The sequence below is a fragment of the Bos grunniens genome, chromosome 5, assembly GCF_055505025.1.
Source record: "Bos grunniens cultivar Pamir isolate PY7600 chromosome 5, Bosgru_T2T1.0, whole genome shotgun sequence".
Taxonomy (NCBI): Eukaryota; Metazoa; Chordata; class Mammalia; order Artiodactyla; family Bovidae; genus Bos; species Bos grunniens.
The window spans coordinates 37,430,704-37,452,780 of NC_141169.1; the positions used below are offsets into that span (position 1 = coordinate 37,430,704).

Consider the following 22,077-nt stretch of genomic DNA (forward strand, 5'->3'; position numbering starts at 1 on the left):
TCTTCCCCAGCATCCCATCCTAAATGGCTAAAAGGCTTTCTGAGGTTGCTTTTCATCCCTTTGTTCCCTCTCGTTTCCAGGCTGTGGGTACCCTTTCCTCATCTGATAACGTACTGACAATGCCGCTCCACTTTCTGTTTCCTGGAAGCCTGAGAAACCAGCTAATTAGAATCTTGTGGGGGTTCAGAATGCTTTCCACGCGGCCAGCATCTTTGTTGGGCGCTGGTCCTACTTCCTGGTTCCGAGGAAAAGAGATTTCATTTCGTAAACAGGGTTCTCAGAACACACAGCCCGGGAACTGAGAAACTCGAGGCGAGGTCCGACCATCGAGTGACACCTCTCTTCGCCCCACGGTAACTCCACCGGTCCCACCAATTTTCTAATCCCTAGGGACCCACCCAAGTCTTTATCCTGGAGCAGGCGCTGCCCAAGCAACCTACTTCCCCTCTAACTTTTCTCACTTGGGCTGAAGAGAAGTCGATTTTCCTTCCTCCACAACCCGGAGGCCAGGGCGCAGACCTCGGACACTTCGCGGAAAAGGTGGCGCGCAAGTCCGGAACCCCTTACCTGCCCGGGCGCAGGGCGCAGGGGCGCACAGGGCGCCGTGGGGCTGAGCCAGAGACCTAAGGACCCAGGTACTACGAAGGGCCGGGGCGTGCCCAATCCGTCAGGTCCCGCCCCCGCCCCGCTCCGCCCCCTTCCTCTTAGTGCTTCCCCATCGCCGCTCCACTGCGTGAAAAATCCCGGAAAGGCGCTTCTTTAAGTAGGAGCCTGTCCCTTTAAATACTCTTCTGTCGGAGACTAGCTAGTTTATGGCTTCCGGGCATGCGCACGGCGTGGTGCGGAGGAAACCCTTTAGCTGGACTTGAGGTAGACCGGGCTGTGCTTCTTGGCGCCACGTGGGCTTGTGCAGGGGGCGATGACAGTATTGGCATTGAGATCCTGACCCTCGGTCCGCAAGAGGAGCGCGGTGTGAGCTAGTATCGCGCCTTGAGTTAGGCGGGGATGGGGGTGGAGAAGACGCCCGTGGAGCCAATGGCTGTGTCGGGGTGCTTTTGAAAGCGCCTGAAGTCTGTGCTGCAGGAGTCAGTCCTGCTGGTTGGTGGCAGAAGTAGGAGTGAATTAGGTGGAGCATTGGCAGTGGAAGGAACAGGAGGAGCTACTGTCCTTTTTAAACATTCTCCTAGACTCTGCCCTTAGCCACAATCCAAATTCCCAAGCCTTGGGTCAGCCAAACTGCCCCCTCCATGTCCGCCGGGCGGGCTTATCGACACATCTGTTGCATGGGAACTCAACTTTGTGTGGGTTCCTTGGCTGCCCTTCAGCACGGTTCCACTCTTACTAAGATGCTTGGTTGTAATTCCCTTATCGTTGTATTCTCAAATTGTTCTCCTATGCCACTAGCTTAGAATGTTTTCATATCTTCTTCCTACAGCTGAGCTCTTGATCACATCTTGTTGCTTTCGATCTCCTCCAACTGTTCAACAGATTCATCCTGCTCAGTACTATTAGTCCAACTGTTCAACAGATTCATCCTGCCTAGTACTATCAGTCATCTTACTAAAACATCTTTTAGGATTGTGTTATTTTCCTGCTCAGACACCTCCAGTGGCCATCAATTTACCACTCAATGGATTCTAAGCTCCTGCCAGCGCATTAACTGTTTTACCTAGTTCGGCGCTAATCCGGCCATATTTTCCAGAACTGTGCTAGAAAACACTTTCTCCTACTGCTCTGTATCTGGGCTGTTCAGTTTTTTCTTAACACGTTGCATAGTTTGCTTATGCCTTTGCCTCATTTCTGTCTCCTGAACTGTTTTGAAAATGTGGCCACTTCTTACATTATGCTTTACTGATTATTCTAGGCAAAAGTTGACCCCCTCTTTCTTCCTCTTCACTCTTACTGCTCTTATTTTGTACTAGTCATTTTATTTATTCAATAATCATTATGGATTGTGCCCCTACTATGTGCTTGATTCTGTTCTAATTGTGAGATAATCAGTGAATAAAGCAGACAGGGTTCTTGCTTTCATAGAGCAAACATTCTAGTTGGGGTAGGTGTATAGTAAATAGTGAAGTAAAACGATTAAATAGAAATGATATGCAGAAAATTAAATAAGATTTTATGAAAAATAGTGACTTGCTGGTTTCTTCCGATTATTGGTCAAGGAAGATCTCTAAGGATATTATTGAAGAGGAATTGATTTAATCAACAGGAACAGTTGGTATAAAGGAACTGAAGAAGGCCAGTGTAGCTGGAGTATAGTGGATAATGGGGAAAGGGTACAGGTTAAATTTGGAAAACAGAGTTCAGCATCTTAGAAGTCTTTGGAAGCCAGGGTATGTAATTTGGATTTTATTATAAATGTGATTAGAGGGTTTAAAAAGGGTTGTGATATGATTTAATTTTCCTTTTTAAATCATCGTTCTGGCTACTATGTGGAAAATTGACTGTGGTGGACTAGTAATAGAAGCAGAGATTAGAGGCCTTCACAGTGTATAAGAATTTCTGGAATGGACGTATTAAAATAGAGGTGATGAATGGGCAGTAGGGATAATCAAAGAGCCAGATGCTTAAAGGTGATGCAACTTTTGGTGATGAGAAAATCAAAGCTAAGACCGAGACAAAGTGGAAGGTTTGAGGTTGAGATTAAGGAACTGAGGGACTGTGATGTTAAATGGATCATCCATACAGATGGTCTTGGAGGTCATGCTGGGTAGTATATTTTAAGCTAGGTATTAAAGTCATTAGTGAGTGAAGAAGAATTGTCCTGGGACCAGAGAGAGGCTGGCAGCAAATAGTACAGCCGGATGGCATGTACTTCAAAGGAAATGGGATTTGAGGAGGTAGAGGAGAAGGAAGTGGTTTGGAAGGAGCAGTGGCAAACACGGAAAATATTTACAACCTGCAGGTCCCCAGGTGGGTATGAAAGGAAAAATAGCTGTCACATAGGAGGACTACAGAAGAAGCAGCCCGAGGGGAAATATCCAGGTTTCAGTTCAGGCAAGAAACTGAGGAGTCTGTGCAGGAAATTAAGGAATGAGGAAAAATAAATATATCCTATTTATTTCCTAGGAAAGTAGAATATTAGGAAATTTCTGTGAGTTCCACATTACAGAAAGGATGGAGTGGAAGTGGTTTTCTAAATTGGTTCAGATGAATAGAATACACTGTAGAAATGGGATGAACCTGGAGAGCATGATGAACGCAAAGAACGGAGCAGTACCAGTTCCTTGGGCATTTTATCTCTCCTGAAACTCTGTGTGATAGCCATGGGTTACGCGAAGAGTGAAGGTTGCTTCAAGAAGCTCTGTAAACGTGTCTTCTCTCTGATGCCAGAGAGAGATGGTTGTACTTTTCTTACGGGTCAACTGAAAAAGTTTGTATCCAAGTTTTCATGAAGGTTTAAGGTCCAAGGTTACCATAAGCCTTCCTTGAACCCTAATCACATTGCATGTTGGTTTTATTTAATTGTTTTTTTGGCCATGCACCTCGGAATCATGCTTAGCAGATCTTAGTTCCCTGACCAGGGATCAAGCCTGCACCCCCTGCATTGAAGGCTTGGAGTCTTATCCACTGGATCACCATGGAAATCCTGCAAATTGTTTTTAGTACTTCATTATATGTCAGTGTGGACTGTGTATTCCTGTCTTCTCTTCAGCCTTTCCCCCACCCCTATCCCTCCATATATTAGTATCTAGTCACAGAGTCTCTGAAATTAACTGGAAATTTAGGTTTCAGGGGTGGAGTTCAGACAAATTGTTGTAAAAAAAAAATGTATGTTCTAGTCTCTTTTTGTTGGTCTACCAATGATATTTTAAAAGTGAACTTGAAACTAATCCTTTTAATCCTGGAATTTTAATAGATGAAAGCCTGGAGTAGGTGAAGAGTCAAGGTGCAAATTAGCAGACATGCCATCTCCGTATAAGAGAGTCAAAATACACATGATATATAGAAATAAATTAGTAATGTCATTTAAGGGGACTCAGAAGAGAGAGAGAGAAGCAGAAATAAATAAATTCTGCAAACCTATTTCTTTTTTTGTTATCCAGATTTTTTTTCTTCCTGGTAATTGATCACCTCTTTTTCTTTTGTAGGCATTGTTCAAGAATGGAAGAGGATACAGATTTCAGAATCAGATTTAGTTCTTTGTGTTTCATAACTGATCATGTTGGTTTTTGTGGCACCATAAAAAGCTCACCAAGTGACTTCATTGTCATTGAGATTGACGAACAGGGAGAGTTAGTTAATAAAGAGAGTGACAAACTTGTTTACGAGGTTAGTAAAGTACTACCTGAGCCAAATACTTTGGCTAAAAAAGCAAAACTAGATCTTCAGATTTTATCTTTTGAAGAGACAAGCAATCAAGAAGTCAGTACTTTGGCTGGGAGCTCCAGTGATGACCACAATTTTGTGCCTTGTTCAGAAAAGGAAGATACTATCAAAGATAGAACTTACAAAGGTGAAGAAGAAAATGTTGATGTATTAGGCTCCTTGTTAGATGAAAAAACTAATGAATTACTGAATCAGTTTGCTTGTAATATAAAAGAGAAGTGGGACTCTAAAACTGAGCTAATTGGACCATCTCCTGAATTCTCATTAGGCAGAATCCTTGACAAGAACCAGAGGGCTACCTTGCATAGTGCTATTAGGCAGAAATTTCCTTTTTTAATAACTGTAGGAAAAAACAGTGAAATTGTTGTAAGACCAAATCTTGAGTATAAAGAACTTTGTCACTTGGTATCCGAAGAGGAAGCATTTGACTTTTTTAAATATTTGGATGCAAAGAAAGAAAATTCCAAATTTACCTTTAAACCTGATACGAACAAACAGCACAGAAAAGCTGTCCACCATTTTGTCAACAAGAAGTTTGGAAATCTTGTGGAAACCAAATCCTTTCCTGAACTGAATGACAGTGCTGATAATCCAAATGTAGTGATAACTGTAAGATTTCGGGTCAAGGCACACAAGCACCGGAAGAGGTCTCTTCTTGAAAGCCAGGGAAGAAAAGATATATACACAGGTAATAATACATCATTACCATTTTCTTAGGTAAACTTAGATAAAATTGTGTGAAATCTGTGTAATTTCAAATGAATTAAATAGACATGTCCAGAGGGATATTGAAAACAATATATGGGTCCTTTTTTAAGTGGAAGATAAGCCTTTCAAAATATACTAGTTGTAAAATATTAACCTTATTGATGAAAGTGTGGTTAACACGTTTATAGTTAATGTAGTTACAAATGTATAAAGTTAAAGAATTACTTTGGTTAATACATCTCATGGGGGTGAATCTTGATTTCACATTTTGAAAGTTATCTTAAGTATTTGGAGAGAAGTAAAATATGTTTGCTGTACTTGGGGAAGTGAAGAGAATACCTTGTAATCTGGAACAGCCGGACTTTATAGCCTATGGAAAGAATCCTGCAGACTTACAGGGAGTTCCTTTGTTTGACACTGTCCATCTTTTAAAGAAGAGTTTCTCAAAATTTTGCATTCATATAATCATCAAAAGGGCTTGTTGAGAGAGATTTCTGAGCCCTGTTATCAGTTTCTGATTTTTACTCTGTGTAATACACTTTCTTGGTCTGTTTTTCACAGTTTGCAGTTCCTAGCCAGGCTGTTCCTATACTTTTAAGATATTTTAGTGATGTCTGTCTAGTTCCATAGATTTGGTATATTTAAAATACTATTATTTTTTTCACATTATTACTAATGATACTCAAAGTTTTGGCTCCAGGACTAGGATAGTTCTTGTAAATTATTATGGATCTCAAACAGGTTTTGCTTATGTTGTAATTATGTTTAACTTATTGGCAATTTAAAATTAATTTTTAAAAATATGAATTTATGTTTATCGATGAAGGTGGTCAAAAGGTACATACTCCCAGTTGTAAGCAAGTCCTGGAATATTGTGTACAGACAGCATGATTGTTGTTTTGTCACTAAGTTGTTTCCAACTCTTTGCTATCCCTCTGGCTGTGGCCTGCTAAGTCGTGTCTGACTCTTTGGGACCCCATGGGCTGTGGCCCGCCAGACTCCTCTGTCCATGGGATTTCCCAGGCAGGAATACCGGAGTGGGTCACCATTTCCTTCCCCAGGGGATCTTCCCAACCCAGGGATCAGACCTGTGGATTCTTTACCACTGAGCCATCAGGAAGCCTGTATAGTATGGTGACTATAGTCAATGGTATCGTATTGTATATATGAAAGTTGCTAAGAAAATAGATCTTAAAAGTTGTCATCACAAGAAAAAAATTGTAATTATGTGTGGTGATAAATGTTGACTTATTGTGGTGGTCATTTTACAATATGTTCAAATATCAAATCATTATTGCAGATTTTTAAAACTTTTCATAAATAATATACACCCTACATATTTTTGAAACTTGCTGTTTCCATGTTTTTAGAGATTCTTTATACAGAGATATAAAGAACATACAGATCTTTCTTTTCTTTTAAACATGATTTCTAAAGAATAGCTATTATAAGCTTTTGTTTAGCTATTTCATTTATTCAGAGATAGATGGATTTCACATCCTTCTGCTTCCTGAGTCAGGCTTATGTTAAATGTTCATTTTTCTTAGAGTGCTCCTCAAAGAGACTCTTGTAGCTCCTGATGATTGTTACAGGAGTTGAACAAAACAGAAATTATTCTGCAGAATACTTTGAATATCCTTTCCATGATCTGAGGGAAGAGGGCAGTACTTTGAAGTGTCATATGTTTATGGTGAACTGAGGACTGAGATATTTTCTTACTGTTAATGTTGGTAGGTTATATAGGCCAACAAGTTGGCAGGGGTTGGGGTTAGTGCTTGGTGGTAATTGTTACTGGGCTTGTTCCTCCTTCCACTTTTGCAATCTCATTATCACCTTCTCATCTAATAGACATTTGAAGGATCTACCATGAGGCAACAAGCTCTGTTTTATTTACTGATTTCCTGGCCTGGAACTCCCAGTCTACAGGGCATACAAACTTAAAGAGATAAATTATGGCATGGTGTTCAGTGTCATGATGTAGATAATGACAGCTTGTGAAGACATGTAGGTTTAAGTAATCAACTCCTTGTAATGTTCGTTTTTTCATCTATTCAACAAATATTTGAATACTTACTATGTGTTAGTCTGAGGGTATAATGGTCAATGAAACAAACACGATCCCTACTTTGGGAGCATTCAGCCTTGAGAACCTGGAAGGAATTTGAGGGAAAACTACTGTGGCCCTTGGATCTTGAAGCATGAAAAGAAGTGTGGCAAATAATAAATGGAGGGAGCATGTGTTTTAGACAAAGGCCCTCAAGTCACGCAAGTCCACAGCAGTGAAAGGCTTTAGTTCATCCAAGGATTGTGACAAGTTCTCTGGGTTACAATTATAGGATATATAAGATAGCCCAAGTGCAGACTGGAGGGGTGGATTAGGGCCAGTGTGAATACCTAATCAGGGAATGTGGATTTTTTTTTTTTTTTTTTTCTGTAAGCCTTTAGTGAACCAACTGGCATTTTAAAAATGAGAGCTGAAATCTGTGAGGTTTGTATTTTACTGACTATATTTTGGTTAAAAAATACTCATCTAAATTAATGATTTGATTCACTATAATGATCTGTAAGTTTGCTAAGAATGTAAGTGATGTATTTAGCTGCCTTTTTTTGTAATTGAGAATTTTTTGTTTGTTTCAGCTTTTACCCTACGAAAAGAAAATCTAGAAATGTTTGAAGCGGTTGGTTTTTTAGCTGTCAAACTTGGTGTGATTGCTTCGGATTTTAGTTATGCAGGACTTAAAGACAAGAAAGCCATCACTTATCAAGCGATGGTGGTTAGAAAAGTGACACCAGAGAGGTAATAAGATGTTTAAAGGATAGAGCTTTATTTTCTTATTGCATCAAATAAATAAATACTAGATTAAAAACTGAGACTAATACTGGGAGCATATTAACCTCACTATCAATAGTAATTGATTATAGGCTTATTGAGCAGCATATTCTGCATTAATAGTATAATTATCTTCTAAATAGACTTTTATTATTGTAAAAGTAATACATGTTTATTGTAGAAGTTTAGAAAAATATAAAAAAATATTAAATGTCACTGAAATTTCTCTTACACAGAAATAACCACAAAAACATTTTGATCTGTTTCAGATATTTTTCAGAGACTATGATATATGCAGATGCTACAGAGGCCTTTTTTATATATGTGAAAATTGTACTGTATATGTAATTTGTATTTTACTTATAAAATTAAAATAGTATTTTTAATGAAAATTTATGTCATGAAATATTTCAAAGTCATGTTTATTATATGGACTAATTTGTTTAACTTTCCCCTGTTTTGGGATATAGAAATTTGTTCCAGTTTTTCACTGTAAATACTACTATGATTAATTTTATTACACTTAAATCTGTGCCTTGTGGATGCTTTCCTTAAGGTAAAGTTCATAAAAGTTGAATCATTGGACTAAAATTCTGCCTAACTTGACATATTAAAAATATATTAATCTTTGGTCATCAGATATTTAAGTACTATTTTCTGGTAAATATTTTTAAGTTCTTATATGAGGGACAGAAAAATGTTTATGATTTTGTCTATGTGGTCAAAAAGTGCACTGTACTAAGAAGGAATGACTTTAGATGTTGAAAGGTATTTAGATGTTAAAAACTGCTTTTTAACCACCAAAGACAAAATAGTTTATTAGTTTCTAGGACAGAGTAGTTTGATTTGGCTTATGGGTATGGAATTTTAATTACCCTTTAACCAATAATAAGATTTTAGCAGATGCAGAAAATCTGAAGGTATTTTGGAGGGCCTGTAAGCAAAAGAGTCTGCCTAATAAAGCAGATGGTTCCTTTAGGGACTACAGAAAATATAGATGTAAAGAAAAATTCACATCAGTTCTTATAGGATCTTAGAAGTTAGGATAAGACAATTGGGATCTAATATTGGTGAAGAACTGAAAACTTGAGTAAAGAAGTGTTCAGAGCAGAATTTTAGGAAAGTCCTCTGGCGCTAGTGGTTTTTTGGTAACACTGGAGGAAAACTGAGGAGGAAAGGAGCAAAGTCTAAGGACAGAAGAGCGAAGAACAGTTAAGGGGTTCTATCACTTGAACTATGGAGAAGTCAGAAGGCTACATAGAGTGATAGCATTAGGAATATGTGTTCCAGTTCTTAGAATAACTCTGTTAATATAATCCTACGATAAAGGGTTTTTAGTGCACATTTGTTGAAATAAATTAAAGATGTGTTTTTGAAATAATTCCCCCAGTTTTTCAGTATTCCAGTATAAGTGGTTGTCTGCCATCTGTCATTTAAACTTTACTTTAAATTAATTTTTTGACATTTTTAGCATTTTAAACATGTTAATAATTTTTAACATTAGTTTAAACACAAACTATTTTTTAAATGTAAGAGTTAACTGAATCCAAATGATAAATGATTTATCATTCATAGGTTGAAAAATATTGAAAAAGAAGTTGAAAAGAAAAGAATGAATGTGTTTAACATTCGGTCTGTAGAGGATTCCCTTAGACTTGGTCAGCTCAAAGGAAATCACTTTGATATTGTCATCAGAAATTTAAAAAATCAAATAAATGATTCTGCAAACCTGAGAGAGAGAATTTTGGAGGCAATAGAAAATGTTAAGGTAAGAAAACTGCACTGTAGAGTATTTTGGGAAAATCTTTATTTACATTAAGATATGAAGGGAAGTATTTTGTACATTTTCTTTTTATGTGCGTGTATAATTATTTAAAAAAATGATAACTGGGTCCATTTTACTTAGTTTTTATTTTTCTTCTTAGTATATATCTTTGTATTGGAAAAAACACAACGTTAGTGTAATTAAAAAAATTGTATAGACTCTCCCAGTTGGAAGGGTAAAACCTATCTGTTTAAAAGGACAGATTTTTTTTTTTTTAGTGTCTGCCATTTAGAGTAGTATTACAGGCAAAGAGATTAATTTGAGGGGAGACTTTGTTCAGCATTTCTTTTCAGAAATCTTTGGTAAATAGTTTTTATATTACTTTCAAAATGGTTTTTCTTTTCAATCTAATTTTGAATTTTGTTTCAATGTATGCAAATGGTAAATCATATACATTTTACTATTCTTACAGTAAAAAAAATTACTTACTGTAAGTTTTAAAATGATATTTGCTGGGCATCTAAATGTGCACATATAGCCATAGCCTTCATTCTGATCATATAAACTGTGGGTCAGCAGACTTTTCTCTGTGAAGGGCCAGAAAAGAAATGTTCATGTTTTGTAGACATATGGTCTCTGTTGCAGCTACTCTAGTGGCTATTGTGTGGAAGCATCCATGAACCATACATAAATGAATGAGCATGGCCGTATTCCAGTAGAACTTTGTATACAAAAACAGTGGTTACAGATTTGACTTGTGGGCCAGTTAAATAGCTTGCCAACCCCTGATCTGGACCAGAAATTCTCAACCTACGGTGTTTTTAAAAAATTTCAATAATCTGTTTTTTCTCCGAGACCGATTGAATAAGAACATTTGGGGATATAGCTTAGGCATTAGCATTTAAAAAAAATCTCCCTAAGTGATTCTACTCCACAGCTAACATTGAGAAACACTGCTGCAAGTTTCTGACCACAAAGACCTTTTCATACAATTTTACGCCTCTCCAACAGGAAAACAAACAGAAACCAGATTTTAATCACTATTATACCTAACAGTCAGGAAAATATCTTCACTAAAGATATTAAAATCCTCATATGGTTATTTTTTCCTTTTCTCTAGACCTGCCTAAGATTCTTTATTTTTTTTCTTTTCCCCCTGTTAAACTATTAGAAAGATATCTCTTAGAAAAGGGAGTGGGGCTTTCTGAACTCTGATGTTATTTATTGCCCATCTTTCATTTGGTACCTATTCATATACATTTTAAAATCTCCCTGGGAATAATCTTAGATTTAGCCAACTTTCCTTTAGTTTTCATGATGAGGGGAAGTGAGCTGAGAAGTCCTGAAAATAAGAAATCTTTGGAGTTTTGTTTTAAAGGGTTGTAACTCAGATTGCTATAACATTTTAATCAACCCTGAATAACTTGGCAGGGGTACTTAAAACTCTTCTGGTGTTTTTAGCATATTGTCTAATGTTATTTTTCCAAATTTGAAATATTTAAAAGTATTTAACTGTGAGACATAATACGGGGGTACTTATTCTATCTGCAGTTGATCTTAGTGGCATGAGGTCAGGATGCAATTTCTTGTGTAGCATGCTGATTACAGATTATCTTTTATTTGCATCTTTTATTGAACAGTCCTGGAGTTGGTGCTCGATAATCATCATTGAATGAATACATTAAAATATTCCCCCCATAGAGTGAGTGTAGAGAGCTCTTTTGTCTTTCAGGAAACCATATGGGCCTGTGGTTTGCTTTGTGAGGACATGTTTAACCACCAGCCAGTGTCCTCAATGGTTGCAGTAGTAAATATCAATTTTCCGTTCCTACCGAAGTGATGCTGTGCCATTGTCTTGGCCCAGACTTTCAGAAACTGAGATAATCGAAAAACCAACCATTATATACAAAAAAGACAGGACTTGCTGGGTTTGAAAATAAACCTGCTTCGTATTTCAAGCATCTGCAGACAGCCGAATCCTCGAAATCAGGAGGAGCTTCAGGTATCAGAGCAGATGCAGTACTAGGTAACCAGTTCATCCAAGTTTTCCCAGAGCTTTCCTGATTTTAGCACCAAGAATCCCGCATGCCAGAAAACTCCTCAGTAATGGGAATGAAAACCTCACATATTTTGAAAGATTTTTCACTTATTTTCTGATTTTCAATCATTTATTCTTTTCCTTTGTATTCTTTAACCATATAGAGTTTCTCAGCCCACTTGGTATCCGTGTGTGTATTGCCAATTACAGGACTCTTTTATTACAGTAAGGACAAAGAGAAAGACTTGGTTACATATTTTGACACAATAATTGTATTTATTTATCTTAGTTTGAGACTGTAACAAAGAACCATAGGCAAGGTGATTTTTAAACAAGAGAAAATTACTTATAGTTCTGGAGGCTAGAAGCCTGAGATCAGGATACCTGCCTGGTCTTCTTATTGTATTCACATGTGGTGGAAAGAGAGTCGGCTAGCTCCACCACCTTTTCTTATAAGAGTTCTTATCCTATTTATGAAGCCGCTATGCTCATGATCTAATTATCTCTTCAAGTCCCTATCTCCAGATACCATCACACTGGAGGTTAGAGTTTCAACATGTGATTTTTGGGAGGACACAGACATGAAAGTATAGTAATATATTTTTAATTAACTCATTTTTTGTGTGTTTATAGAATAAAGGGTTTGTGAATTACTATGGACCACAGAGATTTGGGATGGGAAGGAAAGTTCACACAGACCAAATTGGATTGGCTTTGCTGAAGAGTGAAACGGTATGGATTCTGAAAAGATATGAACTTACCTGTTTTGTCAGATGTACTTATTACATGAGCCATCTCATTGCTTTCTTAACCCAGCATATAAATGGATGTATACCCCCATATATATGTACTGTACATCATGTTTATTGAACAGCCACTATGTTCATGATATCACTTTATAGCAAAACAGATGCTGAGTAATATTTGTATGAATGAATGAATAGTATAAAAGAAGAATGAGTTGGAGGCTAGATTGAATGCCCTGTTTTAAGATTCTTTCCTACTCTAAGATGCATACTTAGAAATAAGTTGTAGTACTGGAGACAGTGATAAAATACAGGAACTAGTAGATATGTCTTTTTTTAAAAGGAGCATCTTTTAATCTGTTTGTGTTTTAAAAGAAAATATTAAAGTTGGGGATTTTTAAAACTTTTATTTACATTTATTTTTTAAAAATTTATTTTTAAGACCAAAGACAAAGAGTTCTGAAACTTGAGAACACAGATGAAATTAGTGGCTTGCCACTTGCCTATGCTTGTTCTCTCCCCCTTTTTTGTTGTGTGTGTTAGGTCAGCCTGAGTTTTATGCCATCACTTAATACTGTGTTCTTACTTCTATGATAGAGGCAAAAAATGACAGAAGAAGATCTATGGAAGTTGTGTCAACCACTTTTCCAGTCCATAAGATTTTAAATCTGTGTATTAGGTTGCTTTGCACTGGAGGTTAATTCTAAATTGTTTAGCTTATGAATGCTTAAAGATAGAATTGCCATGTCAAATATCATGTTAAATGCCTATTCTTTCAAGATGTACCTTTTTTTTTTTTAAAAGTAATTTGTCATTTTCATCTGATATGTATTTGCTTGTTTGGTCTTTAAAGGTGAAGGCTGTAAAATTGTTTTTTACACCAGAAGATTTGGATGATCCTGTAAATAGAGCAAAGAAATATTTTCTTCAGACTGGTACTTTAAAAGTTTCTTTACCTCATATATAGTTAGGTAGATATACAAGAGTTATATCATCAGGATAGCATTCATTTCTATGTAAATGTGATAAGAAATAGACTGTAATATATTATATATTTAAACATTTTTATTATGTGCCCTAGGTACTCCATTTTTATGGGACTTTTGTATAACTCTTGCTTTGGGGTTGGGTGAGGGGAAAGATGCTTTATGAGTTTTTCCTGGCCTAAATCCTCAAAAAAGATAAGAGTTCCCAGTTCTAAACTGACATTGATATAAGTATAATTCACTGCGATCAGGAGACTGAAAAATAAACTAAATAAAAGTACATTTGTTATATCTGGTACTTTGTGCATTGTTTTTGATCTAGTCTCCATTTAGCCCTGATTGCTAATTTTGAAAACTTTAGCTAAGTATATGTAGAATACTTAATGAGAAGCACTAAAAAAAATTCGTTGAGTGTGGTTCTAGAGTCAGTCTACATGGGTTTAATACAACTTTAGTACTTCCCAGCATATAGTCTCATGCAAGTGATTTAGCCTCATTGTTTTAGTTTCTTCATCTGCAAATTGAAGCTGCTGCTGTTACTGCTGCTAAGTCGCTTCAGTCATGTCCGACTCTGTGCGACCCCATAGACAGCAGCCCACCAGGCTCCGCCGTCCCTGGGATTCTCTAGGCAAGAATACTGGAGTGGGTTGCCGTTTCCTCCTCCAATGCATGAAAGTGAAAAGTGAAAGTGAAGTCACTCAGTCGTGTCTGACTCTCAGCGACCCCATGGACTGCAGCCCACCAGGCTCCTCCTTCCATGGGATTTTCTAGGCAAGAGTACTGGAGTGGGGTGCCATTGCCTTCTTCGAAATTGAAGCTAATGATACCTAAAAGACTGTTAATATTTAAATAAAATAATAGATTTAATGCTCTTAAAATAGTGCCTGGCTTATTCTGAATACTGAATAAATGTTATATGTATTTAAGTAATAACAACAACCATAAGATTTTAGATTCATTAAATATATGATCAACATATATGTGCATATTAAATTTCACTTGCATAGAAATAAAGGACATCAGTTTCTAATATCTCCATTATTTTTAATTATGTACATATTACATATATAATGATTAGTAGGTGAAAAATATTTTTATACCACACCCAAATCTATAAACCATATGAGCATTTCACATTGTTATGAGTGATCTAAGTAATACTAAACAAAGTTCAAAATTACATCTATTGAGAAAATAATTTCCTTATGGCAGTGGTTGTTAAACTTTAGTGTGTACAAGAAACCTGGTGCATTTGTTAAAATGCTTACTCCAAGGCCCTACCTGAATAAGCAGCTTTGCCATGGAGTCCAGTAATCTAATTTTAAAAAGCATGCTGAATAGTAGAATGACTGAATAGTATACCTGAAGGATCCAGATGTCAACCCTTTCTTACTGAAAAAATTTTGTCAAATGTCCATTATAGCTCTTTAAAATCTCAGCTCAGGAACTTACATAATGCTTTAAAAAAAGTGTTCTAAATAATTGCAAATTAGTTAATCTCCATCCTGACGTTGGAGTTACTAATGTGCTCTTTTTAAAGCAGGGAAAGTGAATGAACCATATGATTAATGATTTTTAACAAACAAAAAACCTCTTCAAATGTAGCTCTGGTTTATAGTTGGTGCTGAGCCTTATCTTCATATGCAGGTTCCCAGGATAGCTCAGTACATTTAGAGAGCCTAGTAAAGCTCTTAATAACTGGCCTTTGAATAAAAGGAACAGACTGATCTCTTTCTCTTTGTTTCAGAGGATGCTAAAGGCACACTTTCCCTGATGCCCGAATTCAAAGTTCGGGAGAGAGCCCTGTTAGAGTCCTTGCATCGCTTTGGCGTGACGGAGGAGGGCTGCATCCAGGCGTGGTTCTCCTTCCCCCATTCTCTGCGCATATTCTACGTTCATGCATACAGCAGCAAAATCTGGAATGAGGCAGTGTCTTACAGACTTGCAACTTATGGCTCAAGAGTTGTGGAGGGTGACTTGGTCTGTTTGGATGAAGATGTAGACAATGAGCAATTACCAAGTAGTAAAGTAAGTATCATGTCATCTAGAGTTGTTATGTATCAGGAGCACTTATTTTCAGAAACTCTTATTTTAGAAAAAATTTAAAACTAAACATGCTTTTTTTTTAAACTTTTATTTGCTCATCTGCTTCTACTCTGCTGTCAGCTGACACTTAACATGCCATTAAATAGAAGTATAAAAATGGTCAGTAGTGTGGAGTGAGAGTTACAAAGATACTAAGCCTTCCTGAAAAGAACACGTTCTTCAGAAAATTACACAAGCAATTCATGAATCGGGCTTCCCAAGTGGCTCACTGGTAAAAGCATCCGCCTGCCAATGCAGGAGATGCAGTAGACACAGATTCCACCCCCAGGTCGGGAAGATCCCCTGGAGGAAGACATGGCAACCCATTCCGGTATTCTTGCCTGGAGAATCCCATGGACAGAGGAGCCTGGTGGGCTACAGTCTGTGGGGTTGCAAAGAGTCAGATAAGACTGAGCAGCTGAGCACACACCCAATGCATGAAACAGGCTCCTTAAAAATCCAGAACAGTGCAGATGGAGATGTCATTCCTGCCACAACTCTATTGTGATTTCCTCTGCCACTATCAGAAAATCAATCTCTTTTGGCATATTTCCTTCTAGACCATTTTCTATGCTTTCCCATAAATATCCACAGAAAGTGGATTTTTATTGTTAGTTAACAATGAGGAAAGTAAGTACAGAACTTTGAGACTTGAAACTCAAACTATGAAAAGGAAAAATAATAAAATTTCTATAATAATGCTATATAGGATATGAAATGTCATTTCTTTCATATAAGTGTGGTTTTATAATTTGTTTTTTTCTCTCTTAACAATATCTTAGAGACATTTATATTAATGAAATATAATTTGTCTTATAAAATTGATCCTTCCGTTTCCTCCATGGTATTTTGGATATTTTGGATATTGGTATTTCCAACTAGTATTTTTTATGGTATTTTAATCTCTGTGAATTTGACCTACATAATAAAATTGAATTCCATAAATCACATAAAGAAATTCATTTCATAGCATTGTAATGCAAAAAGAGACTATTCATCATGATCTTAATTCAATCTCAGAAATATATTTTAAAAATTAATGAAGGGATTTGAGTAGTGCTTTTGTATATAACATCATAAAATCATTGAACTTTAGGGGAGAAAAATATGTTAGAGACTTCTTTCTAATTTCCATTTCATAGAAATGAAAATTGAGACCTAGACTGGAGAGGAGACAGGTTAAGTGATGTAGGTAGCAGAATTCAGAGGACCTAGTTGTCTGATTCCTAGCCCAGCTTGGTCTCTACTAGAGAAATCATGGGGTGTAGAAAAGTGTCAGCATACAGAGATAGGGCATGGTCCTATTTTTCAAAAATGGAGAAAAAATAGACTCTGAACTTAGCATAAAGGATGATTTATCTAAATTAACGGCAGAGTTTTAGGTGTATAAGTTAGGATTTTGTTTGTTTGTTTGTTTCAAGTGATAGAAGCCCACCTCAGACTAACTTAAGGAAAGCAGACAAGAATTTCTTGGCCCTCATAACTGAAAGTCCATGATTGATTCAGGTACAGCTGTTATGAAGGGGCTTAAACAATGTCCTAAATCATCCATTTCATTTTCTTCATCTTTCAGCTCTGCTTTCCTCTCTGTTAGATCCATTCTTAGTTTCTTCTCCAGAAAAGAAGTCTTTTATTTCCTAACAGTTTCAGTCAAAGCCATGGAATTGAGTCTCAGAATGGCTTGGTTTGTGTTCCCTGTCCCCAGACCAGTTACTGTGGACAGCAGTCTATGATTGGCAAAGCCTGTGTTCCAAGGACTTCTTCCTGGAACCATCCCACCCAAACCACATTCAAGAACTGGGAGGGAAGCTCCCAGGAAATTGCAGATACACTATCAGAAAAGGAGTCAAGGCTGAGTGATGAGTGAGCCACAACAAAGAGGTCTGCTTTACTATTCTATTAAATGAATGACTTGTGAATATTTAGATAAGAAAATGAGGGACTTCCCTGGTCATCCGGTGTCTAAGACTCTGTGCTCCCAAGGCAGGGGCCCTGGGTTCCATCCCTGGTCAGGGAATTAGATTCCACATACCACAACCAAGAGTTCTCATGCTTCAACTAATGTTCATATACCACAATAAAGATCCTGCTAGCTGCAACAAGATCGAAGATCTTGGCGTGCCACAATTAAGACCTGGCACAGTCAAACAATAAAATATAAGAACCATTAAGGGGAAAAAAAAAGTGATCACTAGGAGCTTCATTAAAAATGGTCATTTAACTGAGACACAGATTCTGAAACTGTGTAAAAAGAAATCTAGCAGCATCTTAGGTTTTATTTTACCTCATTTAAATGGAAGAAGGGCTATGTCAGTTAATTCCATTTTGATAAATAATGAAAAACATTCAGTTTTTTTAATACCTTTCAGAAAACATATCCTTTTTAAATATTTCTTGGCAACGCATTATTTAGTAAGTCAGCCATTTCTAATTCAAATTTTCAGAAGTTCACTTTGACAAGATATAGCAATAATCTCTGAAATGCATGTGTCTCATAAGACTTCAGTATTCTTGCCTGGAGAATCCCATGGATGGAGGAACATGGTGGGCTACAGTCCACGGGGTCGCAAAGAGTCGAACATGACTGAACGACTTCACTTTCATAAGACTTTGTTCCAGGTAACATTTGCAAGGATATTTTTGTGATCAGGATTTTGTCTGCTTTTCTTTCAGGAGATATAGGAGAAAAGAAAACATTTTCTCTTTCACCTTTTGCAGAGTTTCCTTTTATTAGCAGCGAAAAATATCTGTATTTTTAAAATTGATTATTTATACTTTATTAGTTAGCACTGAGAAAAGAAAAGGCAAGAATTGGAGGCTCAGGACATAAAATATGGAAAATCTGGAAAAGGAAAAAAAAATTAATATTTGTAGAATATTTCATGTTGCGCATCTACATTAAAAATTGTAGGAAACTATAGGAAACTAATCTGAGTCCCTTTTCAATAGAATTACTAGGCCTACTGCTGCTGCTGCTGCTAAGTCGCTTCAGTCGTGTCCAACTCTATGCAACCCCATAGACGGCAGCCCACCAGGCTCTCCCATCCATGGGATTCTCCAGGCAAGAGCACTGGAGTGAGTTGCCATTTCCTTCTCCAATGCATGAAAGTGAAAAGTGAAAGTGAAGTTGCTCAGTCGTGTCTGACTCTTAGCGACCCCATGGACTGCAGCCTAGCAGGCTCCTCCATCCATGGGATTGGCCAGGCAAGAGTACTAGGCCTACAGATGTAGCTTAATTTCAGGTGACTTGGCAGATTTTCATAATTTTTTTGTGAGTAAGATGGAGAAATGTGAATTAGACAATGAGAAAATCACGTGAATTCATCTTTCTGGAGCTGCCATACGACAAAGAATGGTTAGTTCATCAGTTGATATCAGCTTGGAGGGAGCTCTCTAAAGAGAGCTACAGTGTTCTGTACTTGAAAATGTTTGTTCAGTATTTTCACCAATTGCTTACATTGTAGTATTTTAGGAATGCTTATGATTTTGTGAAAGGCAAAGAGCTGGAATTGTTGATGCAAGAGAGATCATAGCCCCATGTATTTTGGTCAGATCACATCTAGAGTATTATGTCCATTTCTGAATGCAGCAGTTAAAATGGGTTATTAACATGTAAACAAACAAATAAACCCAAAATGAAAAACCAAAAAGGAGGGATATTATTTATCTGAGTAGGGAGAATTGGGAAAGCAAGCAAGTTTAGAGAAGATCTAGGCATTATATGGTGAATGCTTTAGGAAAATGAGACTGTGTAAATCCTCATGGAGTGATGGTAGCTACCTTTATACTTTTGAGCTTTCATATCTCAGGGAAATCAGAATGATTTATTCTGTGTCCTAGAGCAACATTTCTCAAACTTATCACTCACTTCTTTTTTTTTCCCCACATACGTGTGACAATTATTGCTAGTCTATGGAACACATTTTGAGAAGCACTATTTCTCATAGAATACTATGATACCTGTTGGGGACAGAGGTTGGAGAGGGATTTCATGGAAACAGATTTTTGATTCAGTGTAATAAAAAAAAATACTTTGCTATTTAGAAAAAGATGATTGGTAACTGAGGTGAAGGTGTTGCTTCAGAGCGATATGCTGCCCCATTCTCTGTTTCCCCTGCAGTTATCCGGTTAAAGCAAGAAGAATCATTCTAATTTTTAGGTAGTCTGCTCCTATAGAAACAAGCTGTGAAAAGATCTTATTTGAGTTTGAGTATATTCAGTTAAGAAGTTGTATTATACGTAACAGAGTTAGGAAAAGTTGAGGGAATTTGGAACATTTGAGAATCATCTGTATTTTCATCATGTTTTTAAAAAATAGGTTCATCTGGTAACCGAAGAAGAGGAATCAGCTAACACATATGCAATACATCAGGTAAACTTGCTTAAAAATTAGTATCATTTAGATTTAAATGTAGACATTGTGCTGAAAAGACAGTGTACTAACCATTTCTCCTCCCCGCCTCCTTTTTTTCTACCACTTTTTATTCAGATATACTTTATATACAATAAAATTCACTTCTTATAGTTCTATGAGTTTTGATAAATGTAGACAATCATATGACTACCACAAGAATCAAGATAAAGAACAGTTTCCCGTCTCCCTCAAACTTCCTGTGCCCCTTTGTAGTCACCTCTCACCCCTGCCCCAGCCCCAGCTCAGCTATTTCCTGTGCTACAGTTTTGCTTTTGAAAGAATGCCGTAGAAATGGATTCATATAGGATATGTGATTTTTTGTGTGTCTGGCTTCTTCCAATGAGCATAATGAATTTGAAATTTTCGTGTTGTATGTATTTGAGTTTTTTACCTGGTGCCTTTTCCTGCCTACATTTTGGTTCCAGTTAAAGGAAAAATATCTAGAAGTCATCAGCAAAGTAGGAAACCTCCACAAAATGTAGTTTACTCATGAGCAGCTGAGAAAATAGAAATTAATTTTGCAGCTTCTTGAGTGCTTCATGTTTTTATTAATAAGTAAGCAAGGAAAATGGAAAATTGTCAAATTTTCTGTGATTGAGCAGTAGGGATTATTCTTTTTGTTCCAGAAAGAATATGCTTTTAGCATTGTATGACTGCATAAAGATTAAGTCTGTTGGGTAATTAGATGTACCTCAACTTCTTGTTCCATTTCTTCTGCCTTAACAGCAATTTGTCAAATAATATCTGACTTGAGTTGGTTACCTTGTTAACTAAGAGTCCTTCTTGATTTCAGTTATCTCTTCTTTTTGCCTGGTAGCGTTAAAAAGAATCAAAATAGTGTAGTATACAGCAGCATGTTTTAGAGTGATTGCAATGTTTGTATTCTGAGTGTGTTTTTACATATTCAAGTCCCAGTCATAAAAGTAAATTTAAAATATGATTGCATATGGACTTCACTGGCAGCCCAATGGTTAAGATTCCATACTTCCACTGCAGGGGATGTGGGTTCAAGCCTTTGTTAAGGAAGTAAGATCCCATGTGCTATGCAGGGTGGCCTAAAAAAAAAAGAAATGATCACATATTTTTCTGAAGGCTGTTTCATGTACCTTTTTTCTCCCTTTCCCTTGCATAGGTGGTTCTTCCAGTGCTTGGATACAATATTCAGTACCCTAAAAACAAAGTGGGGCAGTGGTACCAGGAAGTACTCAGCAGAGATGGACTACAGACATGTAAATTTAAAATACCTACCCTGAAACTGAATGTTCCAGGATGCTATAGAAAGATTTTGAAACATCCCTGTAATCTCTCATACCAACTGATGGAAGACCATGGTATTGATGTCAAGAAGGAAGGTTCCCACATTGATGAAGCAACTTTATCTCTTTTGATCTCTTTTGATCTTGACGCTTCGTGTTACGCTACAGTGTGTCTGAGGGAAATAATGAAGCATGACTTTTAAAACTGATACCCTTGATATAATCATGTATGTGCCACTTTTTAAAGGAAAGTGAAAAGGGAGCTAAAATTTTTTGAGTGTCTACCATGTGCTACGAGCTTTATAATCATCTCCTTTAATTATACACCATCCCAATGAAGTAGGAATTTGATACTTACATTGAAGAGGACGTACAGCAAGTGGCAAAATCTGAACTTAAGACTCCAAAGCCTTTGTTTTTTCTATTATCTAATGTCTCGATCATCTTTATTCTGTGCTGTAAAAGTAAAAATCTTTCTGGACTATTAGGAGCATACTGCAAGATAACATTAAAGAAGGTGACATTAAAGAAAAACTTTTGGAGTAATGTTTATATCCTCAGGCTGCTTGCTTAAAATGTTGATGAACCTAGGTTGTAATGAAAACATATGGTTGAAGAGAAAGATAAAAGAAGCAATTTGTTAATTAGTGCCATTCTTTTCTATTTTTGAAATTATTGATCAGAACAGTACTTCAGGAAAATATTATCCCTCTATTTATTAATATGATATCCCAGGGGTAAAAAATTACCCCTTTATGAAATAAATGATCTTTGATGAACATTGAAATAAATTTTTATACAGTTTCTTTATTTTGACATGTACTGACCTCTTTTTTGTTATTTTTGTTCTATCTTTTAGAACATAAACTTTTAGAGACAGATCTGCGCTCAGACTCCAGCTCTGACACTTACTA

General features: G+C 36.7%; 2 protein-coding genes across 21 annotated transcripts in view; one reads left to right on the plus strand and one right to left on the minus strand.

The window, feature by feature from the left end:
* IRAK4 (interleukin 1 receptor associated kinase 4) overlaps window positions 1-642 on the minus strand; it is a 31,651-nt gene extending 31,009 nt beyond the window's left edge. For 6 of the 10 annotated variants that reach the window (XR_015164831.1, XM_086403890.1, XM_086403892.1 and 3 more), the window contains exon 1: window positions 568-642. The gene's annotated coding sequence lies outside the window, so the exon portion shown is untranslated. Of the gene's footprint in view, window positions 1-461 lie in introns of all 10 variants that reach the window. The other 4 variants (XR_015164832.1, XM_086403888.1, XM_086403886.1 and 1 more) reach the window with 1 other exon arrangement.
* On the plus strand, window positions 183-21,973 carry PUS7L (pseudouridine synthase 7 like). 11 transcript variants are annotated; one of them, XM_086403883.1, is made up of 10 exons: window positions 183-353; window positions 4,098-5,023; window positions 7,681-7,840; window positions 9,449-9,641; window positions 12,310-12,408; window positions 13,276-13,357; window positions 15,156-15,436; window positions 17,993-18,112; window positions 19,812-19,865; window positions 21,040-21,973. In XM_086403883.1, exons 2-10 carry the CDS (start codon window positions 4,111-4,113, stop codon window positions 21,364-21,366), a joined length of 2,229 nt encoding a protein of 742 aa, XP_086260009.1. In that variant the 5' UTR covers window positions 183-353; window positions 4,098-4,110; the 3' UTR covers window positions 21,367-21,973. The 11 variants fall into 11 exon arrangements, 8 of the variants coding, with proteins under 8 accessions (XP_086260009.1, XP_086260008.1, XP_086260004.1 ...); XR_015164830.1 differs by having other exon boundaries at window positions 184-353; window positions 17,938-18,112; XR_015164828.1 differs by lacking the exon at window positions 183-353 and adding an exon at window positions 832-2,339 and having other exon boundaries at window positions 17,938-18,112.
* Window positions 21,974-22,077: the final 104 nt, after the last annotated feature.